Source organism: Tenrec ecaudatus, chromosome 10 (genome assembly GCF_050624435.1).
Source record: "Tenrec ecaudatus isolate mTenEca1 chromosome 10, mTenEca1.hap1, whole genome shotgun sequence".
NCBI classification, from domain to species: domain Eukaryota; kingdom Metazoa; phylum Chordata; class Mammalia; order Afrosoricida; family Tenrecidae; genus Tenrec; species Tenrec ecaudatus.
Window position 1 is genome coordinate 97,438,352 of NC_134539.1, and position 26,477 is coordinate 97,464,828.

The 26,477-nt window shown below is 40.5% G+C and overlaps 1 protein-coding gene across 3 annotated transcripts in view; it reads left to right on the forward strand.

Moving 5' to 3' along the window:
- The first annotated feature begins 122 nt into the window (after positions 1-122).
- The window catches only part of PIGL (phosphatidylinositol glycan anchor biosynthesis class L), a 102,945-nt gene continuing 76,590 nt past the window's right edge, over positions 123-26,477 (forward strand). The window contains exons 1-2 of one of the 3 annotated variants that reach the window (XM_075561037.1): positions 1,091-1,375; positions 11,898-11,997. In XM_075561037.1, the coding sequence (XP_075417152.1) occupies positions 1,144-1,375; positions 11,898-11,997 (332 nt within the window). In that variant the 5' untranslated portion in view covers positions 1,091-1,143. Of the gene's footprint in view, positions 1,376-11,897; positions 11,998-26,477 lie in introns of all 3 variants that reach the window. The other 2 variants (XM_075561038.1, XM_075561036.1) reach the window with 2 other exon arrangements.

Below are 26,477 nucleotides of genomic sequence, written 5' to 3' on the forward strand. Positions count from 1 at the left end.
GGCGGCTGCCTTGGAGCGCTCTGACCCGCGCGTCCACCGCGAGCGTCCCAGGCCGTGGGAAAAGGAGGGTCTCCAGGCCTCGCCTCGGTCCTGGCGACCCGCGCGCCGCGCGTCGGGCCTGCGGCGACCTCCGGAGCCAAGCGAGGAGCCTGCTGACCGGCCTACCCGCCATGGTCTCCGGCGCCGCCCCGCACCCAGACCCCAGGGAAAGGCCTAGTTGAAACGCAGTCGCTCCTTCATTTGAAATAACTCGTGGAGCCTGGGATCGCCCGCCTTTCCTCCATGTGTGAACTATCTAGTTAGTTCCTCGCCACAGCATATTTTCCTTTGGAAAAGCTGCCACGCCCCAAAGTTAAAAAGACAAACAAACTTGGTGTTTCTGACTTGGGGAATACGTTCGTCCGGATTTTTTTTAAAAGGTCCGCCTAGCCATATTAATTACGTGAGAGGCCTGGATTCTAAGAAATGGGTTCCATGAAATTAGTATTTACAGGAAGGGGGAAACTCTTACTAAAAGATGTGGGGGGTTATAACGGTTCCCTTCTGTATTGCAAGGCGTTCTGGTGATGCAATGGCCAAGCATTAGGGAAGTCAGTGGGGAAAAAGACCTGGCGCCCTGCGCCTGCAAGGTCTGCAGTTTGAAACCACCACTTCTGCTCGGCTGGGGGAAAGACGAGGGTATGTACGCGCAATACGGTCTCGGATAGTCCCAGGGCAAGGTCTACCCTGACCCACAGGATCGCGTGGAGTCAGTATTGACTCGATGGAAGTGAGCATAGAGGTATTTTCACTCTCACATAAGGTCGCCCATTGGAATTCACTCAACGGCAGACACTCGTCAAACAAGAGTAGAAAACTGGGCGGCATGCAGTTCAGCTACAAAGTTGAGCCGGAAACAAGAAAACATCGTAAAGTGCTGCGGAAAAATGGAGAGAACCCAATAAATGCAGCGTCGGAAGATTTCGGTGTGGCACCACTCGAACAGCCACCGGAGAAAGCTGGTCTCTCGGCGACCTGCGCCGGCCGGCGGAACGGCTGGCACTGCGGAACGCAACTCGTCCGGGTGCCGTTTTCCCGCCGGAGTGCGGGCCAAGGGGGGGGGGGAAGAGTCCCCTGTCGCGCAGGCGCAGTCACGTAACGAGCATGGACGTAGTGGTCCTCTTGTGTTCGGCGGCTGCAGTCTTGGCAGGCGGCTTTCTTTGGGCATGGAGCTCCTTGGAAAGGAAGAGCGGGGACCAGACAGGCCGGCTAAGAGCCAAGGGCCGAACTCTCCTCGTCATCGCGCACCCAGACGACGAAGCCATGTTCTTTGCTCCCACCGTGCTGGGCTTGGCCGGCCTGGGGCACCGGATGTTCCTGCTCTGCCTCACCACAGGTAGGAGGGGCTGGTGGGGTCGCTAGGGGCTGGTCGGTAACCGTTTTGGGAGCCAGCCTGCTTAAGTCACCCTACTGGTTTTCGAGGATAGCGAGCGAAGTGAATAAGGTCCCTTCTGTAGGTACCTGGCAGAGAATCAGGGTCCCGAAGGCCGGAGACCAGAGCTGGTGTGCAGGTCAAGGATTGAGGCGCACCTCAGAATTAGTTGCATTCCATACCGACGTTTTTGTTAAAAGCTGAGACCGTACTCGATATTTATGAGAGCTTTTTATTTGCAGAAGGACCAAGAATAACAATTTACTATTTTCAATACACTGAACAGACTCGATACTGTATCGTGTATGCTCGGTTCTTAATGCTTTACTTATTGGTTAAAATATATATAAAGAGAAAGAAAATGTCGTCCCATTATTTGTATACATAAAAGGGCTTCCAAAAATTCATGGGAAAATGGAATTGAAATTTTTAAGTTCCTTTGTGTGTGTGTGTTTGAGGACATGTCAAAATCATCTTGGAAAATTGAGAAGATAGAATCAAAAATACAAACTTTATTTCTTGACCTAAACTCCATCAAGCTCAAGACAAATTTTTAATTGGTGATGACCAGACATTTAGCCCATCCCTAAAGGACTGGGTGGGGCAGGGTGTTCCTGGGAATTTAACCATGTCAATGCAGTTTCTTTTAAATTGCTAACTGAAGAAAAAGGGGTGCCCTTTAAATTATTTTGAAGATTCCAAAAATCAAACCCACTGCCATCAAGTTGGTTACGACTCCTCGTGCAGAACAGAATAGAACTCCTTAAGGGTTTCACAGAGGGCCAGCTGATGGGCTTGAATTGCTGAACTTGTGGTAAGCAACCCAACGTGTAGCCCATTGTACCACCTTTCTTTAAGGTGAGGAGTCAGATGTAGTTTTAGTGGTAACCCAGTTCAACTCCACCCAATAGTCAATGAAAGTAATTTTCAAAGAATAAATCTTCTCTTAAAATACAGAAAGCACCAAGTGAGAAATCAAAAATTCCCCGTAATGCTAGATTACAATGATGATTGCACAACTGTATAAATTAAGTACTTAAGCTGTACATACACAATGGGTGGATTTTATGGTATGTAAAATTATGTATCAATAAAGCTGCTTTTTAAAATTGCCAAGAATGTCTTCTTCCATCTTGTTGTGTTTCTTTCCAGTTCTTTTTCTCTACAGGCATACCTCATTTAATTGGCTTCACATGGTGTGGGTTATTTTGGGGTTTTTTAAACAGAATTAAAGGTTTTCTGCTCTGCTTCAAACAAATCTATTCACCTATGCACACACACTGTGGTAATTGTCACAATATTTCAAACTTTTTGTTACTGTACAGTGAAGTGTGGTGGATAATTTCTATGGCCTTTCTAGAGATGGTCTTGTAACTCCCACTCCCACACAAAGATTGGTTGAGACCATGCAAATAAAATGCCTGGAACCCTAATGAAGGAACTGGTCAGTTTTACTATACCAATGGGCTTAAAATGAGTAATCTCAGAAGCAGAAAGGAGGCTTTATGACCAACAAGAAAGAAGAGCCAGGAATGGGGCATACCCTTTGGACCCAGGGACCCTGCATTGGGAACCTCTTAGGCCAAGGTAACAGAAAATTATAACACCAGAGATTTTTAGAGAGAGCAAAAAAGCAGCAACAGGCATAATAGCAACAAGGACAGCAGAACCAGGAGACAGTGCTGTGAGCTTCCTGGCCCAGAGAGCAAGAAAGATAAGTGAGTGCCTTCCATCAGGAGGCATAGAGGCAGAGTGGGATACCTCTGGGCACTTACTGGTAGAGCTAAAAAGCTTCATAACATGAACCCAAGCATTCCTGGGCCAATGGGGCCACAAAATGCTTAGAAGAAGCTATCCTGATGAAAGAACTATATCCAAGTCATTTGTGAACCAGTTAGTTCCCTAATAAACCCCATAATTTTAAGTACCGTCTGTGAGCTCTATGTGGCCATTGTAACAAATTTCCCAGCCCAATAGAGATTTAGATACCAACAGAGGACAGTTGGCATCAGAACTGGTAAAAAGATTGGAGAGAGGCGCACTCTGCTGGCCCACAAGGTGTGGAGACTAAAGATCAACAAGTATAACAGCAGATTCCAAGTCCAAAGAACTGGAGGTCAAACGAATCCAGACGCAGGATCCAAATTGAGCAAAAAGAAAGATAGCTTTGCCCGATTGTCTATATACAAGGAAGCCTCAAAAATTTCATCAGAAATTTTGAGAATGACAAGGGCAACGAATGTGTAAGGTGCTTTACTCAATCGATGTATGTATGGATTGTGATAAGAGTTGTATGAGCCCCAATAAAATTATTTATTTTTTAAAATTTCATCAAAAATTTAAAACAATTTTTCATGGAAAATTATATTAAAAGATAATGGAATTATTTAACATCATTTAAAATGATATTCCATTATTTAATATCATTTTAAATGGTATTAAAAGATAATGAAAAAAAAGATAATGTATGTTTTGAAGCCCTCTCATAATGCAGGCTGCATCCCTGAGGAAACTCTTTCAATTGATTGCTCATAGGTGATCGAATTACTACATAAACGGCCAAACCACTCATAATTCTGATCTAGCCAAATTGACACATCATAATCATCGCAGGAATCTACATCCCATTATTTTCTGCATTCTCCAAAATTTTTTGGTAACAGTTTCTTATTGGTTACCCCAAAAAAATAGAGCATATACTCCCATTATTTATATATATGTATATATATTTATGGGTTTCAAAAAGTTCATGGAAGTTGAAATTGAAAATTTTCCATAAAATTTTTAAGTTCCTTTGTGTGTGTGCTTGTGTATATGCATGAGGACATGTCAAAATCATCTTGTAAAAATAAGTAGAATCAAAAATACAAACTTTATTTCTTGACTTAAACTCCATCAAGCTCAAGACAAAATTTTAATTGGTGATAAGCAGACATTTAGTCCAGGGGTCCTCTAACTTTTTTAATAGGGGGCCAGTTCACTGTCCCACAGACCAGTTGCAGGGCCGGGCTATAGTTTTAAAAACTATGAACAAATTCCTATGCACACTGCACATATTTTATTTTGAAGTAAAAAACAGAATGGGGCAAAAACACCCGGCAGGCCGGATAAATGTCCTCAGCAGGCAACATGTGGCCTGCAGGCCATAGTTTGAGGACCCCGATTTAGTCCATCCCTAAAATACTGGGGTGTGGGGTGGATGGGTGTCTTTGGAATTTAACCATGTCAATGCAGTCTGTTTTACATTAACTGAAGAAAATGGGTGCCCTTTAAATTGAAGATTCCAAAAACCAAACCCACTGCCATCAAGTTGGTTACGACTCCTAGTGACACTGCACAACAGAGTTGAACATCTTAGGGTTTCCCAGAAGGCCCAGCTGATGGGCTTGAATTGCTGAACTTCTAAGCAGCCCAACATGTAACCCATTGCACCACCAGAGCCCTGTCTTTAATATAGGACTCAGAAGGAGCCAAATCAGGAATATAAAGTGGACCTAATGATTTTCCATTGAAACACAAAATTGTCCTTGTTTGATGAGTAAAATGACTTGGAATACTGTGGAAGTGGAAGAGGACTTTGTAATAAAACTTTCCCAGGCAAAAAAATGATTAGGGCAAAGACTGTACAGATGTGCTTTATACAATTGATGTATGTATATGTATGAACTGTGAAAAGAATTGTATCAGCCCCAATAAATTGTTAAAACAAAAACAAAAACCAAAGATAAAATAAAGAAAATCCTATAAAAAAAAAAAAAACTTTCCCAGGCATTTTTCTGCCAAAGCTTTGACTGATTTTCCCAATGAACTCTCTCCTAAGCAGATAAAATTTTTGGCCCTCCAGAAAATCAATATGCAAAATGCCTTGAGCATTATAAGAAAGTACTGCCATGACCTTTACCCTTGGCCAGTACAAATATGCTTTCATAGAACCACTTCCACCTCTTGGCAGCTATTGCTTTGATTGTGCTTTGTCTTCAAGATCATAAGGGTAAAGCTGTGTTTCACAGGTCTTCATCATGTGCCTTAGGATCTTGATCCTACTTGTGGCAGTTACGTGAGTGAAGGGGTGGAGTCTAGCCTGTCAATCAGGTTGAGGTAGTTTATTCTGCCAACCTGGCTGATAAACATGTGGGGTTAATTGAAGGGCGAAGGGATAAATGGGATAAATGGCTCAGTGAGCCTCGCTTTCTAGTTCTTGGGTCTCTTGCTTTATGATGGTCAAATCAGGGTGCAGCTGCCAGTTCCCTGCTTCAGCTGGCAAGGCTCACTTCCTGCAAGACATCCCGAGGAGAAGCTGCATGGAGTTAACCAGATGCAGCCCTGGGTGCTGGAGCAGCCGTGTGGAGACTCCTGCCAGCGCTGAGATGCTTACACACTCGCTGATTGGGCCTTCCTCCTGCGATCAGCATCATTGCGTGTGTTTTGTGAGATGGTGTTGGATATACGGGCTAATGTTGGACTTGTGGGCTTGGGCAGCACTGGGTTGGGATGTTTTCTTGATGTGCACTTACCCTTTATATAAAACTATCTCTTATACATATGAGTTTCTGTGGATTTGTTTCTCTAAAGCACCCTGACTAACACACAGGTCGTAACCAATGAGGCCTCTGTATGGACATGGCCTTCTGGGAATTCCTGTCTTCCTCCCTGCAGGTGGAACACTCTCTGCTTCACATTCTGTTGACAAGCCACATGAAGCTATGCTGATGGCAGCCAGAGCCCTCGAGCCTTGGAGAGTCAGGCCAGCATTGAGATGCTTCCACAAGACTTTTCACCCACTGGCCTGCTTATGGTGGCATCATTGCATGTGCTGCATGAGTTTGTAGAAGAATTTATGGACTAGTATCAGACATATGAACTAATAGCAGACTTAGGGGCTAATATTGAACTTGTGGATTTGGTATGGACTGGGCCAGGATGTTTTCTTAATATACACTTACTCTTGAATATAAAACTCTCTCTTACATATGAATCTCTCCGGATTTGTTTCTGTAGTCAACTGAGACTAACACACCACTTGTTTAAAATTTCCATTGAAAGCTCTGTTTCTTATCTGCAAATGGTCTGGGAGAAACAGTTCAAGCACCCATTAAGTAGCAAATTGCATAACTTTAATTTTTTCAGTCAGAATTGTAGAAGATGAACTAATTGAGATGTCTATGGTGTTGATTATTGTGTCTGCTCTTAATTAGCAGCCCTTTTCAATTAGGGTATGAACAAAATGAATGGTTTCCTTGCAAATTGATGTGGATTGTCTGCTGCTTTGGACTTCATCTACCCTATTATCTCAACACTTCTTAAAACAAGTTATCCATTTGTAAAGTGCTGATTGGTTTGAAGCATTGTCACAAAATCTTTGTAAGGCATCAGTGATTTCACCATTCATCTACCCAAGCTTCACCATAAACTTGATGTTTGCTCTTGCTTCCATTTTTTTTTTATTAGGGGCTCATACATCTCACAATCCATACATACATACATCAATTGTCAAGCAAATTTGTACATATGTTGCCATCATCATTCTCAAAACATTTGCTTTCTACTTGAGCCCTTGATATCAATCAACTCCTCATTTTTTCCCTTCCCTCCCCTCTTCCCCCTCCCCCATGAACCCTTGATAATTTATAAAGTATTATTATTTTGTCATATCTTACACCATCCGACATCTCCCTTCACCCACTTCTCCGCTGTCCGTCCCCCTTTTGCTTCAATTTTGACACAATTCGTGTTGCCTTAATAAGGGCACTTTCAAACTGATGTTTTACTCTTCTTAATGCCTCAAGCTATTTCTTCGTAAGATAACATAAACTACCATGAGTTTACTTATACCAAAAAAATTGAAATCCAGGCATATTTTTTTCATAATACACATTTTCTGGGAACTTCTTGAAGATCCCTCGTGTGTGCAAGTATATGTGTGTAAATATAAAATATTACTACAAAATCATAGAAATCTGTTTTAAACAACAGTGTCAAGTGGTGACGCTATTACTTCTCAATCCATCTTTTATCTATGTCTATACATGTCTGAAGGTAGTGTTTCCATCTGTGACCTGTACCCAAGGAATTCTACATTCTTGAAGTCCTGCCCACCAAAACAGCTGTTTGGGCAACCTTAAGGAACCCATATTGAGCCCTTTTTAATCTTTTTATTTTTACTTTGGGGAACAAAAAGTCTGAAGCAGACTAGTGAGATGAATAGTAAGACTAGTGAGGTGAATAGGCGAAGGTTCCCCAATGAAATTCTCATAGACAGATCTTGCTACCCTTGAAGAATGAACAGGAGCACTGTCGTGATGGGGAGAAAATTCCCAGCACCACTTTCCTGGCCACCTTCTCTCCAGTCTCGTTTTCCGAGGGCCTTGTGTCTTTGAAGAACTCCATCAAGATTACTCTTTTGGAATCCAAAGAACACATCCCTCCACAGTGACCTCTCTGCTTTGAATTTAACTGGCTCAGTAGATCTCAGAAGCCAATGCTTTGGTTGGACCTTTTATAAAAACAGCTTCCTAAGAAGAGTAAAATGAGTGTATTATTGAGTGAACTTGCCTGCAACCAACTACTGATCACAGAGACATGTGTGAACATACTTTGCTTAGAATAAACTCTTAAGTATGTGAACAGGAACCCTAGTAGAAATACGGTTTGCCTTATTGTCTGTGTGCTCAAAATTATACATATATATGCACCACTGAGATAACATTCACATTATAAAAATTTTTTAATATGTAAATTTTCTAATATTCGTGGATACTGTTCTACACTGTGTGAGTGAAGAGCTGCCAAACAACCTCAGACATATTTTCTGTTGAATTGCCTATATGCTTGGCAAACCATGAAATTTTGAAATTGGTATTAGATAAGACTTTGGTTCCCTAACGTCCTAAATTCTTCAAATACAAAGCAATAAAACCAGCTCCCTAACCTCAATTTTTAAAAATATCATTTTATTGAGGGCTCGTATAATTCTTATTACAATGCATACATACTTCCATTGTGTCAAGCACATTTGTACATTTGTTGCCCTCTTCATTCTCAAAACATTTGCTTTCTACTTGAGCGCTTAATATCAGCTCCTCGTTTTCCCTCTCCCTCCCCATCCCCCAATGAACCCTTCATAATTCATAAATTATTATTTTGTCATATCTTACACTGTCAAACGTCTCCCTTCACCCACTTTTCTTCTGTCCATCCCCCAGGGTGGAAGTTATATGTAGATCCTTGTAATCGCTTCCCCCTTTCTACCCCACCTTCCTCCACCCTCCTGGTATCGCCACTCTCCCCACTGGTCCTAAAGGGAGCACCTGTCCTGGATTCCCTGTGTTTCCAGTTGCTATCTGTACCAGTGTACATCCTCTGGTCCAGCCAGATTTGTAAGGTAGACTTGGGATCATAGTAGTGGGGGGAGGAAACATTTAAGAACTAGAGAAAAGTTGCAGGTTTCATCGTTGCTACCCTGCGCCCTGATTGATTCGTCTCCTCCCTGCAACCCTTCAGTAAGGGCAGTACCCTCAATTTTATGTGGTTTCTAACAGCCATAGTCACAGATTGATATGCCCAACTCTGATTCTAGGAATTGGATTGCTAATATATGTTTGACTCTGTTTATCACCAAAGATATGTCAAGTGGGAGTTAGTGGTATGTATGAATTTGAGGTAATACTACAATATCCATCATAAAATTGACTTGTTTCTAGCCAATTTAAAAGAAAACTCCAACAGTTGTGATGAGGACAATGCAAATTAAAGGTGTTTTGGACAATTTTTAGGGCCAGTTCCTTTCTTATGTACAATATAATGACTGTCTTCTATCTGGATTCAAACTAGTTCAAAGCTAACAATAGAGTCAATATGTGTCAAGTAGATTACAACTCAAGTAATCCTTTAGGAGAGAGTACAATTGGCCCATAGGGCTTCCAGGGTGAAATCTTCACAGGAGCAGATTACCAGGTCTTTTCTTCTGCAGACCCATTGGTAGATTCAACCTGTAGACCTTTCAGTGAGGGGCAGTGCACTGGCTTCAAAAATTTTCCCCATGTGATACAAATAGTATTCTTTGTTTTTAAAGACATTCCAAGAAGACTAAGCCAAGTGTATATATTACTGAAAAGTTGATTGCAGTCATCCACTGGTTACAAAAATTAATTTAAATGAATATTGTTTAGAATAAACTCATGCATATATGAAATGGAACCCTAGTAGCAATAGTTTTTTTAACCCATGTATATGTGTATATGTAGATACATATAAATGTACATATAGGGGAGTTGTAAATGGCCTTATTCTAAATATTGGGCTGGCGTAGTTGTTAAGTAACTAATGTATTGTTTTTAATAATTATATTTATTTTGCCACATTAGCAATGAAAGTAAATTGTGAGAAGCAGGAAAAGCATGCAATTTCATGAAGATTTTTGATTAATGAAGGTACCCTTTGGAGAAGGTTAAAAGTGGCTTTTCTTGTCGGGATGTCAGAACCACACACAAAGATCTTACATTGACAGATCACTGATAGCACCAGCCCTGTGAGATGTACACTCCAAGGGGAAATTTTCAGACACAGATGATAGACCATTGGCTACCTCTGCCCCTTGGCCAGAGTATAGAAGATCTCGGAAGATTCTTAAAATCCCTAAAAACACAAAGGTATACGAAATGAAGCCTATAAAACTAAGACAACACTCAAGCTATGTTGAAATTTGCTACTGGGAGAACATCCCCATTTTATGATATTTGAACACATTCTCCTGTTGGATAGCTTCCTTCAAGGGATGAGAATTTTTTTTGCTTCAATATTATATTTCTTCAGTTTTGACTTTCAAACTTTTCCACTTGGGATAAATCTGGCTTATCACTCATCTTGCCAGAAGACTTGCGGTTCCTGGGTTGACACAGGATCTCACTCAGTGCAAAATTCTTTTTTTTTTTAATCATTTTATTGGGGGCTCGTACAATTCTTATCACAATCCATACATACATCCATTGTGTCAAGAACATATGTACATTTATTGCCATCATTCTAAAAACATTTGCCTTCTACTTGAGCCCTTAATATCTGCTGTTCATTTTCCCCCTCCCTCCCCACTCCCCCCTACCTCATGAACCCTTCATCATTCATAATTATTATTTTGTCACATATTACACTGTCCAGCGTCTCCCCCCGCCTTCTCTACTGTCCCTCCCCCAGGGAGGAGGCTATACTTAGATTCTTGTAATCAGTTCCCCCTTTCTACTCCACATGTTCTCCACCTTCCAGGCATCATCACTCTCACTACTGGTCCTGAAGGAGTCATCTGTCCTGGATTCCCTGGTTTCCAGTTGCTATCTGTGCCTATGTACATCCTCTGGTCTAGCCAGATTTGTAAGGTAGAATTGGGATCATGACAGTGGGGAGGTGGGGAGGAAGTATTTAAGAAGTAGAGGAAAGTTATATGTTTTATCGTTGCTACCCTGCACCCTGCCTGGTTCATCTCCTCCCCACAACCCTTCAGTAAGGGGTATCCGGTTGGCTACCATTGGGCTTTGAGTCTCCACTCTGTACTCACCCACATTTTCAATGATATGATTTTTTGTTCCTTGATACTTGATACCTGATCCCTTCAACAGCTCATGGTCACACAGGTGGGTGTGTTTCTTTCATGTGGGCTTTGATGCTTCTGAACTAGATGGCCACTTGTTTATCTTTGAGCCTTTTAGACCCCAGACGCTATATCTTTTGATGGCTGGGCACTATCAGCTTTTTCACCACATTTGCTTATGCACATGTTTGTCTTCATTGATCATATCAGGGAGGTGGGCACCCATTGATATGATTTTTAGTTCTTTGATGTCTGATAACTGGTCCCTTCTGCACCTTGTGGTCAGACAGGCTGGTTTGCTTCTGCCATATGAGCTTTGATGCTTCTTAGCTAGATGGCCGCTTGTTTATCTTCAAGCCTTTAAGACCCCAGACACTATATCTTTTGATAGCTAGGCACCATCAGTTTTCTTCACCACATTTGCTTATGCACACATTTTCTTCAGCAATCGTGTCGAGAAGGTGTGCATCCTGGAATGCCAATTTAATAGAACAAAGTGTTCTTGCATTGAGTAAGTGCTTGAGTGGAGGCCCAATGTCCATCTACTGCCTTAGTACTAAACCTGTAAATATATGCACATAGATCTGTTTCCCTACACTCATATAAATATATTTACATATGTACATTCCAGTCTTTGGACCTCTATAAATGCCCTTTGCCTCCTAGTTCTTTCCTCTATTTCCTTTTACTTTACTCTTGTCCCACTATCATGCTCAGCCTTCATTTGGGTTTCAGTAATTTTTCTAGGTTACCTTGCAGGGCGAAATTCTTAATGTTTTTTTTTTCACATTTTAATCATAACAAGTTCAGCTTAAACCTTTTATGAAACAAGATTAAATAAGTATGAGTGAACAGATATGCCTTTTCCACTAAAGGCATTTATCAATATGTATTCGTTATCCTCAGGAAATTACTACAATCAAGGAGACATTCGGAAGAAAGAACTTTTGCAGAGCTGTGACGTTTTGGGTATTCCATCCTCCAGTGTAAAGATTATTGACAACAGGTAATTTCTCTTTAAAGAGTGCAGAAATTCATTAGCAATAAATGTACAACAGTGCAGTCAAAAGACCCAACAAACTAATGGAGTTAGGCATGAAAATCTTATTCTGGAAATCTACTTAAGTCTACTTAAAATAGTTTCTTTCACATTTACTTTTACATAAACTGACAATTTTGGTTCAAGTTTTGTGCCTTAAGATAGCCTTTTTTCTTTATTGTTTAAAAAAATAATTATAAAAGACGTTCAAAACTACATAAAATTCTAGAGAAATGGCATCAAGAACTCTCATATGTCTATTTCATAAGCTTAACAGTTTACAGGACTTTGTTATATTTGTTCCATCTATTTCCACTTACTTTGTTATGAATTTATATGTGTGCATGTAAAGGTCCCTAAAGGAAACTCCAGTCATCTAGTTACTTTACCCCTATAAACTTATATTTATTTGCTTCTCTTAAGATAATTGAAATTCTGCTTAACGTGATTGAACTATGGTATGATATATGTATTAACTCTTAATAATATTTTTAAAGATAATTGACATTTTTTCATATAGCCCCATTAATTCCTTGGTAATTAACCAACACTCAGTTAATTGAACATTTTTCCTTTAATTCAAAGTTACTTTTTTGTAGTTGTTTTGTTTAAATCAAGGTGTAAACATTGTAGTTGGTTGATATTCTGCATTTAATTCCTCTCTCTCAAATATGCCACTGAATATTTACTAGTAGTTGCAGTTTAGAACATTCTGAATTTCTTTTTTTTTTTAATTTTTTTTTCATTCTGAATTTCTCTGAATGCTTCCTCATGGTATTGTCTAAGTTCTTTCATCTATAACCTACTGCCAACACTTAGCAACTCTATAGGGGTTGAACTGTTCCAGAGTAGAACTGTTCCTTATAGTTTCAAAAACTATATCTTTGCTGGAACAGACAAATTTATCTTTCTCCCACAGAAAAGCTGGTGACTTTGAACAGCCAGCCTTGCAGCTAACAGCGCAATGCTTAATCTACTGTGTTTTATCCTAATTAATGTTCTCTGTTTTCGCTTCTCTGGGTTCTAATATTCATTGCAATGGCTACACAGAACTTAGACACAAATCATGATTAAAGGGTTTATTAAAAATTTTAACAATTTGCAATTCCAGTGAGAAATGCTCAGGATACATGTTGTACAGGACTTGTTTCAAAGTTACAAAGTTCTTTCATGAATGATGTGGCCAGTTGCACCCCCAATGCAGTAAACCTCAGCCCAAAGGGACTCAGCTCTATTTTCATGGATCAGCAAGCCCAACTTCCTCAACTAAGTAACCAGAGGCATCCCGCTTTGAAAGCCAGTGCCTGCTCAAAAGCCCTCAGCCTTACTTGCTTCATGGGATAGGGAATTCTCAAACCCTTGCACAGGGTCGCCTAACACCATCGGAAAATATGTATTTCTGAGGGTCTTAAGAGTGGAGACACCCCTCCTCTGTCTCCAGGCAGGTCCAACCACATGCAGATACGCCCATATATGAGTACTCGGCGTGAAGACTGTTACCCATGCTTCACCCCTGCTGAAGACTACACCATGCTTCAAGACAAAATTTCATTTATTTGTAATTAGAAATATTTGAGAGTACAGATGTGCTTTATACAATTGATGTATGTATATGTATGAACTGTGAAAAGAATTGTATCAGTCCCAATAAATTGTTAAAATAAAAAAATAAATAAAAAAGAAATATTTGACAATATATAATTAAATTGTTTTGTGATTAATCACTATGCTTTAATTATGTTCAATTTTTAACAATGAAAACATATCCTGCATATCAGATACTTAGATGACAATTGATAGCAGTAGCAAAATTGCAGTTATGAAGTAGCAACGAACATAATTTTTTTTTCATAATTTTTTTAATCATTTTATTGGGGGCTCATACAACTCATCACAATCCATACATGCATCCATTATGTCAAGCACGTTTGTACATTTATTGCCCTCATCATTTTCAAAACATTTGCTTTCTTCTTGAGCCCTTGGTATCAGCTCATCATTTTTCCCCTTTCCTCCTCACCCGCCCTCCCTCATGAATCCTTGAAAATTTATAATTTTTTTGTTATATCTTACACTGCCTGACCTCTCCTTTCACCCACTTTTCTATTGTCCATCCCCCAGGGAAGAGGTTATATGTAGATCCTTCTGATCGGTTCCCTCTTTGTACCCCATCTTCCTTCCACCCTCCCAGTAGCGCCACTCTCACCACTGATCCTGCAGGAGTCATCTGTCCTGGATTCCCTGTGTTTCCAGTTCCTATCTGTACCAGTGTACATCCTCTGGTCTAGCCAGATTTGTAAGGTAGAATTGCCATCATGATAGTGTGTGTGGGGGCGGGGGGAGGGAAAGGCGGGGAAGAAAGCATTTAAGAACTAGAAGAAAGTTGTATATTTCATTGTTGCTACACTGCACCCTGACTGGTTCATCTCCTCCCTGGGGCCTTTCTGTAAGAGGATGCCCAGTTGCCTACAGATGAATCTTGGGTCCCCAATCTGCACTCCCCCTCATTCACAATGATATGATCTTTTGTTCTTTGATGCCTGATACCTGATCCCTTCGACACCTTGTGATCACACAGTCTGATGTGCTTCTTCCATGTGGGCTTTGCTGCTTCTGAGCTAGATGACCGCTTCTTTACCTTCAAGCCTTTAAGACCCTAGACACTATGTCTTTTGATAGCCAGGCACCATCAACTTTCTTCACCACTTTTGCTTATGCACCCATTGGTCTTCAGCGATTGTCAGGAGGTGAGCATCATGGAATACCAGTTTAATAGAACAAAGTGTTCCTGCACTGAGGGAGTACTTGAGTGGAGGCCCAATGTCCATCTGCTACCTTAATACTAAGCCTATAAATATCACCTAGATCTATTTCCCCATCATCATATATAAATATATTTACATATGTACATGCCTGTAATTAGACCTCTCTACATACCTTTTGCCTCCTAGTTCTTTCCTGTTTATTTTTACTCTCCTCTTGTCCCACTGTTACGCTCAGCCTTCATTTGGGTTTCAGTAATTCCCCTCATTACATTGCCCTTGATCAAGCCCTAACAGGCTTCTTATTACAACTCCTCGCCACTGATTTTAGATCACTTGTCCTTCCCTTTACCCTGGGTTTGTAAACACCAGTTCCTTTCCCCCACATCCCCCTTCCCCTTTGTCCCCCCAACCGTCGGTCTTGTTTTTTTCTCCACCAGATTGTTTATCTCGCCTCTCTACATTTCTTGTAAACTAGAAATGAAGTGTAAACTTGGCTAGATTTGAAGTCTGACCTTGGTCAACAAGAATGCTCACCGAGTGTGCCTGCCACGCACATCAAATTGCATCCCAGCAGGAGACACACGTTATCTGGTGTGTCACATATCATGGTTCTCAGACTGACCAGTGAATTCAGGGGACAGTGGCTTTTTCCTTCTTCTTTTTAATCATTTTATTGGGGGTTCTTACAACTCTTATCATAATCCATATACGCATCCATTGTATGTCAAGTGTATTTGTACATTTGTTGCCCTCATCATCCTCAAAACATTCGCTTATGTAAGCCCTTGGTATCAGCTCCTCATTTTTCCCCTCCCTTCCTACTTCCCCTCCCTCATGAACCCTTGATAATTTATAAATTTTTTTTTATTTTAACAATTTATTGGGGCTCATACAATTCTTATCACAGTTCATACATATACATACATCAATTGTATAAAGCACATCTGTACATTCTTTGCCCTAATCATTTTCTTTTTTTCTCCTCTTTTCTTTTTTTACATTTTATTAGGGACTCATATAACTCTTATCACCATCCATACATATACATACATCAATTGTATAAAGCACATCCATACATTCCCTGCCCCAGTCATTCTCAAGGCATTTGCTCTCCACTTAAGCCCCTTGCATCAAGTCCTCTTTTTTTTTCCCCTCCCTCCCTTTTCCCCCCTCCCTCATGTGCCCTTGGTAATTTATACCTCGTTATTTTGTCATATCTTGCCCTATCCGGAGTCTCCCTTCCCCCCTTCTCTGCTGTCCCTCTCCCAGGGAAGAGGTCACATGTGGATCCTTGTAATCAGTTCCCCCTTTCCAACCCACTCACCCTCCACTCTCCCAGCATCGTCCCTCACACCCTTGGTCCTGAAGGTATCATCCACCCTGGATTCCCTGTACCTCCAGCCCTCATATGTACCAGTGTACAGCCTCTGTCCTATCCAGGCCTGCAAGGTAGAATTCGGAAATTATTATTATTTTGTCATATCTTACACTCTCCGATGTTTGTTCCTTCTTTTTTTTTTTTTACGTTCCTTCTTTTTAAAAATACCCATTAGCTTTTCATGTAATGTTTTCATGATTAGCAGAATCAATTAACTAGAAGTTACAAAATGACAACTTTCTAATTCACACATTCAATGCTTCATCTTAAAGTAAAATTGCTATTTACTTGCCTGGTGTACAATTTGAACCAAGAAAACAAGGTAAATGATAATTCTCTCCCTCCAGTTGCCATTTTCTCCACTAGTTGTTGACGCCATCTCACTGCCACAGAGCCAGTGCTGATTCAAAGTCACCCCCCATTGGGTTTCTCAGACTAACTGTTGATGGAAGGAAAAGCCCAGTCTTTCTCCCACGGAGCTGGTGGTGGTTTAGAACTGTCAACCATGTGGATCGCAGCTCAGTGCATAGCCACTACACCACTAGGGCTCCTCATAGAGATGCCATAGTGACTTTCAATGGTCATCCACATGTCATTTATTTCTTGGAGTAGTAGGTGGAGTTTTCTTAAAAATTTCATGAGGAAGTTCGATGTTTGTCTATATTCAGTGTTTCCATTTGAGTCATTATTTTATTTGGTGTTCAAATCATCTCATCTTTGGCCTGCGAAAACCTTTTCATGTTAATTCATACATTCTTTTCATATGACCCCTTTGTCATTTATGGTTGCCTTGCTTTTGAGAATAGTATTTCCCATACCATCTTCTACACTTTCCTACTGCAGTCCTAGAACCAGCCATTCCTCCAAGAAGCCTTAGGTTTTCTGAGTAGAGACTAGTATTCAGGGACCATTGTCAGGGCACCAGAGTGTTCACTGCTATTAAAAAACAAACCCTCACTGTCATCGAGTCGTTTCCAACTCCTGCTGATTCGTAGCGATCTCGAAGACAGAGTAGCACTGTCCCTGTGCGTTTCCGTTATGTTACGGCAGTTGAAAGCCTCATCACCCTCAGAGAGGCTGGTGGTTTCTAACTGCTGACCTGCAGTTCATGTATCCCACGATACCACCAGGGCCCCTGTTCGTTACCATAGTATTCTATTATTTCTTATTGGTGTTTGACAGGGACTTCTACAACAGCCATTCAGATACCTAACCTCCTGGATACCCGATAATAAGTTTCTGTTTGTTAAAACCACCCTCTTGTAGTACTCATATATCTGTTATAACTCCACTAAATATCTAAGGCAACAATCAACTGATTTGACTGCTGGTTAAGAAAGGCATTCTTTTTCATGTTAGGAACTATTTATTGTAGGAAATTGATGTGTATTGTGCCCAATTAGGGAAAAACTCAAATTCTTTCAATGCTATACAAAAAGATAAGTAAAATATTCACTTTTATTTTCAATTTTACTTGGTTCAGAGTAAACTATTGGGAGAGAAATGGGAGAACTTCTCTCTTTATGCCAGCTGATTTAATGCTTTAAAGAGCACCAAATGAGAGCCAGACTGCCTGGATTGAAACCCCAACTTTATCAGTGACTACCTGTGTAATCTAATTCAGTTACTTACTTACTTGTTAGGGTCCTCATTTCCTTATCTGTAAAGGTGTTCTGGTAGTTACATAATCTGCTGTCAATTTGAGGATTATGAGTGTAGGGGTGGAGTCTTGCCTGTCAATCAAGATATAGCTAGTGAGTCCTCTGTGTGGCCATGGCCTTCTCCTGAGGATTCTGGGAAACACTGTATTTCCTCCTTGAAGGCAGGAGACACTCTCTCTCAGCTCACTCCCTGAGAGATGTTCTACTGACAAGACACATGCCACTACACTGATCGACCCTGTGCCCTGGGAACTGGAAAAGCCACGTGGAGACCCCTGCCAGTGCTGAGATGCTTAAAACACCACTGAATCCGCAAGATTTCCAACCCACTGGCCCGTGATCTTCTGGCTTTGGGCATCATTGCATGTGTTTTGTGAGCCTGAAGAGGACTTTATAGATTAATATCAGACATATGGCCTAACATCGACTTGAACTTGATCTGGACTTGGCTGGGATGTTTTCTCAATATTCAGTTGCTCTTGGTTGTAAACCTTTTTCTTATACACATATCAGTGTCCATGAATTTGTTTCCCTAGTCTACCTGGATTAACACAGGTGTATGGTTTTAATTCAGTTTGTGAAAGTCATTCTGCTCCTTTACACTGTGCATATATCTTCTGAAGCATGTTCTCATTAACATTAATAAGCTTCTATTCGGGCCTTTGCATTTAAACACAGACTCGTGTCTGTGGCATGGGTTTGGTCCAGCAATGCAAATTGTTTTCTTTTTTTCAGGCCCAAATACAAGTTGAGACCATAAGCCAAGCCAGTAATGTCAAGTTGATCATCAAGATTTTATCATCTGTTCTGGATTATTACATTTTTTATATATCCTGTGCAGATCATTCTGCTTCATCAACAGTCCTCTACTGGTGAAATGCTGCATAGTAAATTTGTTTAAAATAAAGACAAGAAACTAGTTTGAAGATTCAAGGAAATCTTGGATTTGTAACTCCCAGCTCACGTTGTCTCACCATCCAAAAAAGAGAGTATTGACATCTTACTGTAGGTTATTCAAATGAGTCAAAGGTACTAATGAAAGGACTGGAGGGAAGAGGAAGTGTTAGGCAGCGTTGACTAGAGAAACGGATCCAGTGACACGCATACATGTAGATGAAAGAACTTCATATCAAGAAAGCATCCTAGCCCAATCCAACGCAGGCCCATAACGCCAATAGTAGTCCCTAAATCTCTTCAGATTTGCACAACCACATGTAAGGATGCAGACGGCAGGAAGATCACAGGCTCTTGGGTACAGAGTCATGTGGATCCAAGGTCAGTGGAAACCTGGCAGGACTGTATCAGCTCTCAGGGTAGGCAGCAAACAGGAAGATGAAGAGAAAGTGGCAGGGGGGAGGCCACACCCCCAAAGAGATAGCATCAGGCTATGACCCGATTGACAGGCTTGTCTCCACCTCCAGCCAGGAATGACTAGATGACATAAAATCATCTAACTACCACAGAGGCATACTCCTAGTAGTAATTGTAAATATGTCTTAAGACATTATTATCAGTACAAAGAAAACATCCTCAAAATAATCTAGTTGTTTTTTTTCCCACATGACAGATAAGGAAATCGAAGCATATTGGAAAGTTGAGCAGTTTGCCTTAGGTCATCCAGTTCATTCATGGTAGAGCTAGGATTTAATTGTGGCACTCTGGCCTCAGAGCATATCCTTCATTTATTGCATTTTATACCAATACTATGCCTGATAAAGATCTTTATAAAAGTCATCTCATTTAATTCTTAGGTTAACTCTACAAGATAGGTTATGTTATCTTTTATTGACCTTCGTATAGAGAAACTAAGTTCAGAGAAGTGAAAAGAATTGTCTGATATTAGACATTTCTTAACTGGATGACAGCACTAGGCTTCAAAACCAGAGAGAGTCCTCAAAGGACAGGATAGAGCCTGAGCATCCTGCCAATTGCCAAGCAGCCAGCTAGACCACCACCTCCGTGCTGTTGCTCACTGTGGATAGGGGCTAGCTCTGCAATGCCTTCTTAGTCTGCCACTGTTTTCAGTAGTGAACGCAGAAGAGCTAAGGAGCCCTGCACAACAGGGGCTCCTTTCCTGGAACAGAGAAGCCTCCCGTGCTGTGGAGTGGCCTCACCTGCAATCAGTTTGAAGACCAGGACCTTCACGATTTTCACAAACTATTGAAATAAAATATTCATGTTTTTGCTGGTACTGCCAGATTCGGGAAGGTTATGAAATCATAATAGGAATGTGAGAATGAAGAGCACCTACAGACATTGAGCATTTCCTCGTGGGGCACGAATGAGGAATGGAAGGAGGAACGCATTCCTTTTTGCAGGAATGTAAGTCTCCAGTTAGTTACTGTACGTGAAAGACAGTGTGGTAAATCAGCAAAGGTCAGATATGGTCATTGGGTATGGTCAGCTCTTCCCGTGATTCTGAATGAACTTCGCTGCTTGACCTTAGTGAACTATTTAGCCAAAAACCTTAGCAAAGTAAACCCCTTCTCTGATAATTAATCTCTTCCAGTAGACAATTAAATTACTACTCTTGGCAACTTTACCCAGTTCCTTAGCATGTACAGGTTCTGATTTAATGAGTCAAGTGATAATAGAATGCATATCTCTCAGTTGTTAGTGGGTATCAGGAACAGACAAGACACTGTTTCTAAGTGCTTTGACTGGAAATGATGTGGGTTGAATAGAGGCCTGATTTTGACAGAATAAAACTAATTATAATCTTGGTCTAGTAAAGTGCTTTGCAACACAATGATCTATTGCTTGGCAAACTTACAAGCTCTCAAAGTCATTTATGACTTGACTCTGGACTGACCTACCATTCCCAGTTGGCACACACATATGCACGCATATGCGCCCGCACACACACACACACACACACACACACACACTTTGTTTTTGTAAAAAGGATCTGTGGGACTACCCTGACAGCCTGTCTATGTCCCTGCCTACCTGCTCAACCTTATCTTCCAACACATGCTTATGCACATATCTTCTCTAACCCCATAACATAAAAATGATAGGACTGCTGTTACCCAGCTCTATGTCTGCCCTCTGCATCTCCAGTCTCATATTTAAGCTGTGCTGATATACACCATGCCTTTGCTTGTGCTCTTCCCTCCCACTAACATGTCTCATTACCCACTTTTTCTTTATTTTGTCTGTCTCACTAAGTCCTCTTCGGCCATCAAACCAAAGCTCAAGGGTTTTCTTAGATTCTGTGGCACTATTTCTGACTCAGGTTTTCTCAGATACCGTCCTTATGTTCTCATTGCCCCATTATATTTAGCATACACACAAGTTGTGTACTCTAGACCACTGTTCCTCTATGCCCAACCTCTATGTTTGTTGACTAATTGAATGATTCTAGTTATACCATAAACTTTCTTCCTGTTGCCAACATATAAATACGGCCTCTGAGAACTTCAGTGATGTGCATGATGTCCGACTCATTTCCTCAGCTTTCCCTTCAATTACCCAGAAACAGAATGTAATAAACGAATGTCTGAGATGTAAATGAAATTTTTTTCAGTTTATTTTATTAACTAAACCTGGCCGGATCCCTGCTTCACATGCTTATTTTTTATCTTTTGGAGAGTTCCAAATGAGTGTTTAGGTTTAGAAAGATTTTTCTACAATTAGTGATTTTGCATCCTATAAGCATTGACTCTGTAGTCCTGAAGTCTCGGCACAATAAAAAAAAATCATTTCTTCCAGTGCTTGTCATCAGTTTGGCATTAAAAAGCCAAACACTCATATTAGCTGAACAGGGGAATAGAATCTAATGCCTTCCAGGAAACACAAATGAGCCTGCATACTAGCAGATCCTGAAATTTTTCCAATAAATCCATGCATACCATGCAGTGAGAGAAAAGACACAAAGTAGAATGTGGAACTGTTGGAGTCTTGTTAACAATTAGACCTCCTCTGCTTCTCAGCCCCAGGAGTCAGGGCCTCTCTGCTGTTACAGAAACCAAGAAAACCACTTCTGCCAAAGTGGGCCTGACCAAGCAGCCTCTCACCGCAAATGATTCAAATAAAACCTCCTGCGACCCTTTTCTCCAAATGTACAAAGAAGAAACTGGGCTGTGGTTCAGGGCACACTTCCAGTCCCTGTTGGCAAGGACAAGTCAGGGTTCCAGTCTTGTCCAAGAGTACAGAGGGCAAGACTCTTTCCTAGAAAAATAAACCAAAGAAGGAAAATGAAGTGAAGCTTGCAGATGATATTTTATGAAAACCCACAAGTCTTCGTCTGGGACTTGAGGTGCAGCTAGACCTTCCCGTGTCATGACTGGGGGCCAGCGTAGACGATACATCAGAGCAAAGAGGACTGTCTCAACAGACATGCACTTGTCACTATTTCTTGTTGGAAGAGGTTGCAAATACCAAAAAATAGGATTCATTGCAGCACTATTAATAACAAAAGAATTGGTTGGTAATCTGAATAACTAGCATTATTACTACGTAACCATAGTGCAGAATACTATTGCTGTTATTAGATGGGAGTCGAGTCCGTTTCTGACACATTGCAACCCTCTGTATAACAGAACAATGCTCTACCTGGACCTGGGCCATGCTCACAGTTACTGCTCTGATTGAACCCATTGTTCTAGCTACTGTTTCAAACAATCCATCTTGTCCCGGGTCTTCCTCTTTTCCACTGTCCCTCTCCTTTTCCAGGGACTAAGCTCTCCCAATAAAATGTCCAACTCAAGTGAGACAAAGTCTGGCCACCCTTGCTTCTAAGGAGCATTCCGGCTTTACTTCTACCAAGACACGTTTGTTTGTTCTTTTGGCAGTTCATAGTACTTGTAATATTCTTCACCAGCAACATAAATCAAACACATCAGTTTTCCTTTGATCTTGCTTATTCAGTGACCAACGTTTGCATCCATGGAAATACCACTGCTTAGATCAGGCGCACCTTAGTCCTCAAAGTAACATCCTTGCTTTTTTAACGTAGAGTGCTATGCCATCAAAGTTTTCCATGCATATTTAGTAACCCAGGAAAATGTTCATAGGAAAATATTAAAAGCAAAATGAAGTTTATCCTTGATGGTTCTTTATATTTTCTAATTTGGGCAATGAATATGAACATGCATTAATGGTAAGCATTTATTAGATTTTTGTAAATATATCATTTCCAAATGTATTCTCATATGTGACTATATACATTTATTTTTATTATTTTAAACAATTTATTAGGGGCTCATACAACTCTTATCACAGTCCATACATGTACATACATCAATTGTATAAAGCACATCTGTACATTCTTTGCCCTAATCATTTTCTTTTTTTTCTCTTCTTCTTTTACATTTTATTAGGGTCTCATACAACTCTATCACAATCCATACATATACATACATCAATTGTTTAAAGCACGTCCATACATTCCCTGCCCCAATCATTCTCAAAGCATTTGCTCTCCACTTAAGCCCCTTGCATCAGGTCCTCTTTTTTTTATTCCCCTCCCTCCCCACTCCCCTCTCCCTCATGTGCCCTTGGTAATTTATACATTGTTATTTTGTCATATCTTGCCCTATCCGGAGTCTCCCTACCCCCCTTCTCTGCCGTCCATCTCCCAGGGAGGAGGTCACATGTGGATCCTTGTAATCAGTTCCCCCTTTCCAACCCACTCTCCCAGCATCGCCCCTCACACCCTTGGTCCTGAAGGTATCATCCACCTTGGATTCCCTGTGCCTCCAGCCCTCATATGTACCAGTGTACAGCCTCTGTCCTATCCAGCCCTGCAAGGTAGAATTCGATTCATGGTAGTTGGGAGGAGGAAGCATCCAGGATCTGGGGGAAAGCTGTGTTCTTCATCGGTACTACCTCGCACCCTAATTAACCCATCTCCTCTCCTAAACCCCTCTATGAGGGGATCTCCATTGGCCAACACTTGGGCCTTGGGTCTCCACTCTGCACTTCCCCCTTCATTCAATATGATATATATATGTATATATATATATATATATATACACACACACACATATATATATACATATACACACATATGTCTTTTTTTTTTTTTTTGCATGATGCCTTATACCTGGTCCCTTGGCACCTCGTGATCGCACTGGCCGGTGTGCTTCTTCCATGTGGGCTTTTTTGCTTCTGAGCTAGTTGGCCGCTTGTTCACCTTCAAGCCTTTAAGACCCCAGACACTATCTCTTTTGATAGCCGGGCATCATCAGCTTTCTTCACCACATTTGCTTATGCACCCATTTGTCTTCAGCGATCCTATCATGGAGGTGTGCAGTCAATGATAAGATTTTTTGTTCTTTGATGCCTGATAACTGATCCCTTCAGGACCCCTCGATCACACAGGCTGGTGTGTTCTTCCATGTGGACTTTGTTGCTTCTGAGCTAGATGGCCGCTTGTTTATCTTCAAGCCTTTAAGACCCCAGTCACTATCTCTTTTGATAGCCGGGCACCATCAGCTTTCTTCACCACATTTACTTGTTCACCCACTTTGGCTCCAGCAGTTGTGTTGGGAGAGTGAGCATCATAGAGTTCCAATTTAATAAAAGAAAGTATTCATGCATTGAGGGAGTGTTTGAGTAGAGGCCCAGGGTCCTTCCGCCACCTTAGTACTTAACCTATAAATATAGACACATAGATCTATTTCCCCATCCTCCTATATATATTTGCATGTACATGTCTTTGTCTAGACCTCCATAGACTATATACATTTAATGAAAAGACATTGAAAACAGCTGCAAAATGGTCAGACTTTTGTGCATATGAATTTTTTAAATAATTACTTTTATATTTTAAAAACAAAAAGGAAGTAAAAATTACCCACCCACCAACAGATAAATGGATAAACAAGATGGGACATGAACAGTGGACTATTATGTGCCTCTAAACGAATGATGTTCTGCTACATGCTACAACATGGATGAGTCTGAAGACATTGTGCCATGTGAAAAGAAGAGGGGTGGGAGGGGGTGAGAAATAGAGTATATGTCTCTAATTATATGAGGTGTTTCAAATCACTAAATTCAGAGAGATAGATGATAGAATCAAGATCACCAAGGGCTAGGGGCAAGGAGAATAGGGAAGGTATTGTTTAAATGTCCTAGAGTTTCTGTTTGGATAGTCAAAGCATAGGAAACTAGATAGTGGTGACTGTTGAATACATCTGTATATACTTAACGCCACTTCCCTAATGATTCCCCCTTAGTATAAGTGTTCTTTTAAATTTTGGACAGATTCTTCTGGCTTTGTATTTAATAGCTGCAGTATTTTGTATCTTACTTCCTCCGTGAAACACAAGAACAAGCAACTTTTGTTGTGTTGCTCATAAGGTTGTTATGACTTAGTGGCACCTACTAACCACCACTCCTGCCAAGGTGTGCTAACTTTTATTTAATGAATGTTTAAATTTTATTTAATGAACCCTTAAATATCTCCCTAAGCCTCATTCCTTTTCTTCAGCTATTAGGCTTCCAAAAACATTTTTTTTTAACCGTGGAGGGAATTTTGAAGTTATCTTTTTTTTTTTTAAGTTGTAAAAAAGAACTTATTTAATGTAAAATCATCTTACATTATAGTTTTTCATTCCAAATTGTTCAATGATTTCAAATTCAGGGATCAAGTTGATTACAAGTAGTAATCGAACGTAATTTCACAAAAATTTTCAATTTTAAAAAAAGGGAGACGCATTCCAATTTTCCTTCCCCAAGAAAATGTCTTACAATTAATTACAGAGTAGAAAAACCGCCATTAACAAATGCTGAGTTGTCTTCATCTACCTTTTGTTTGCCTTCTTGTCTCCTTTCATCCTTCCTTCTTTCCTTCCTTTCTTCCTCCTTTTCTCCTTTTAATTTGATTTTTAGAGCTGCCATGCGTAGAGCATAAATGGATAAACAAAGCAGATAAATGTTCTTTTCTTGCTTTGTTCTCTTGTTGGTTGGTTCTTCTGGGTGAGTGAGACTAATCACCTATAGGAAAATACTTTCAGAAAGGCAGAGGAGGACACAGGTGTAAAGCTGGAGCCATGTAAAGCTTTTGAATCTTGCTGCCTTGAACACAGGGTCATCCACTCTTCTCTACTGATGGCAAATGTACCATCATGTTGGTTTCAGTATATTCTCTTGTTCTCTTCTTGGCACCCTTCTGGTGAACGAGGTTTGATGACGGTTAGAGATGGTTTATTGACACGATTCTCCTTCAAAATACACTTCGCTTTGAACATTTGTTGTCCCCATAGTTCTCATGGTATTCATCAGAGATCATTAGATGCTTCTCAGGATAGTGATGTTTGATTTTGTGTGAACTTTATTTCCTGTTGAAAGTCTAAAGTACACTGTCTTAGATATGTTTCCTGGTTTGTGTGTTTGAGCTGTAGCAATTTTATTGTTTCATTAAAGTTGATGTTTTTAATATTCATTTGGTTTTTATAATGTCCTTTTATATAGATGAGTGAAGTAAAAATATCACTAACACTATATCTAAAGTCTATATTTGTATTTTGAGATGATTACTACTAGCAGTTGATAAAGGATGGATGTGGGGTGGGGGGAATATCAGAGAAAAGAAAATCAGTACAGTATCATGACAAGAACTCTGGTCCAAGAGTCATAAAACTCAGGTCCAAGATAGTAGCTATGTATTCTTCACAATTACTTTTTCCTCTG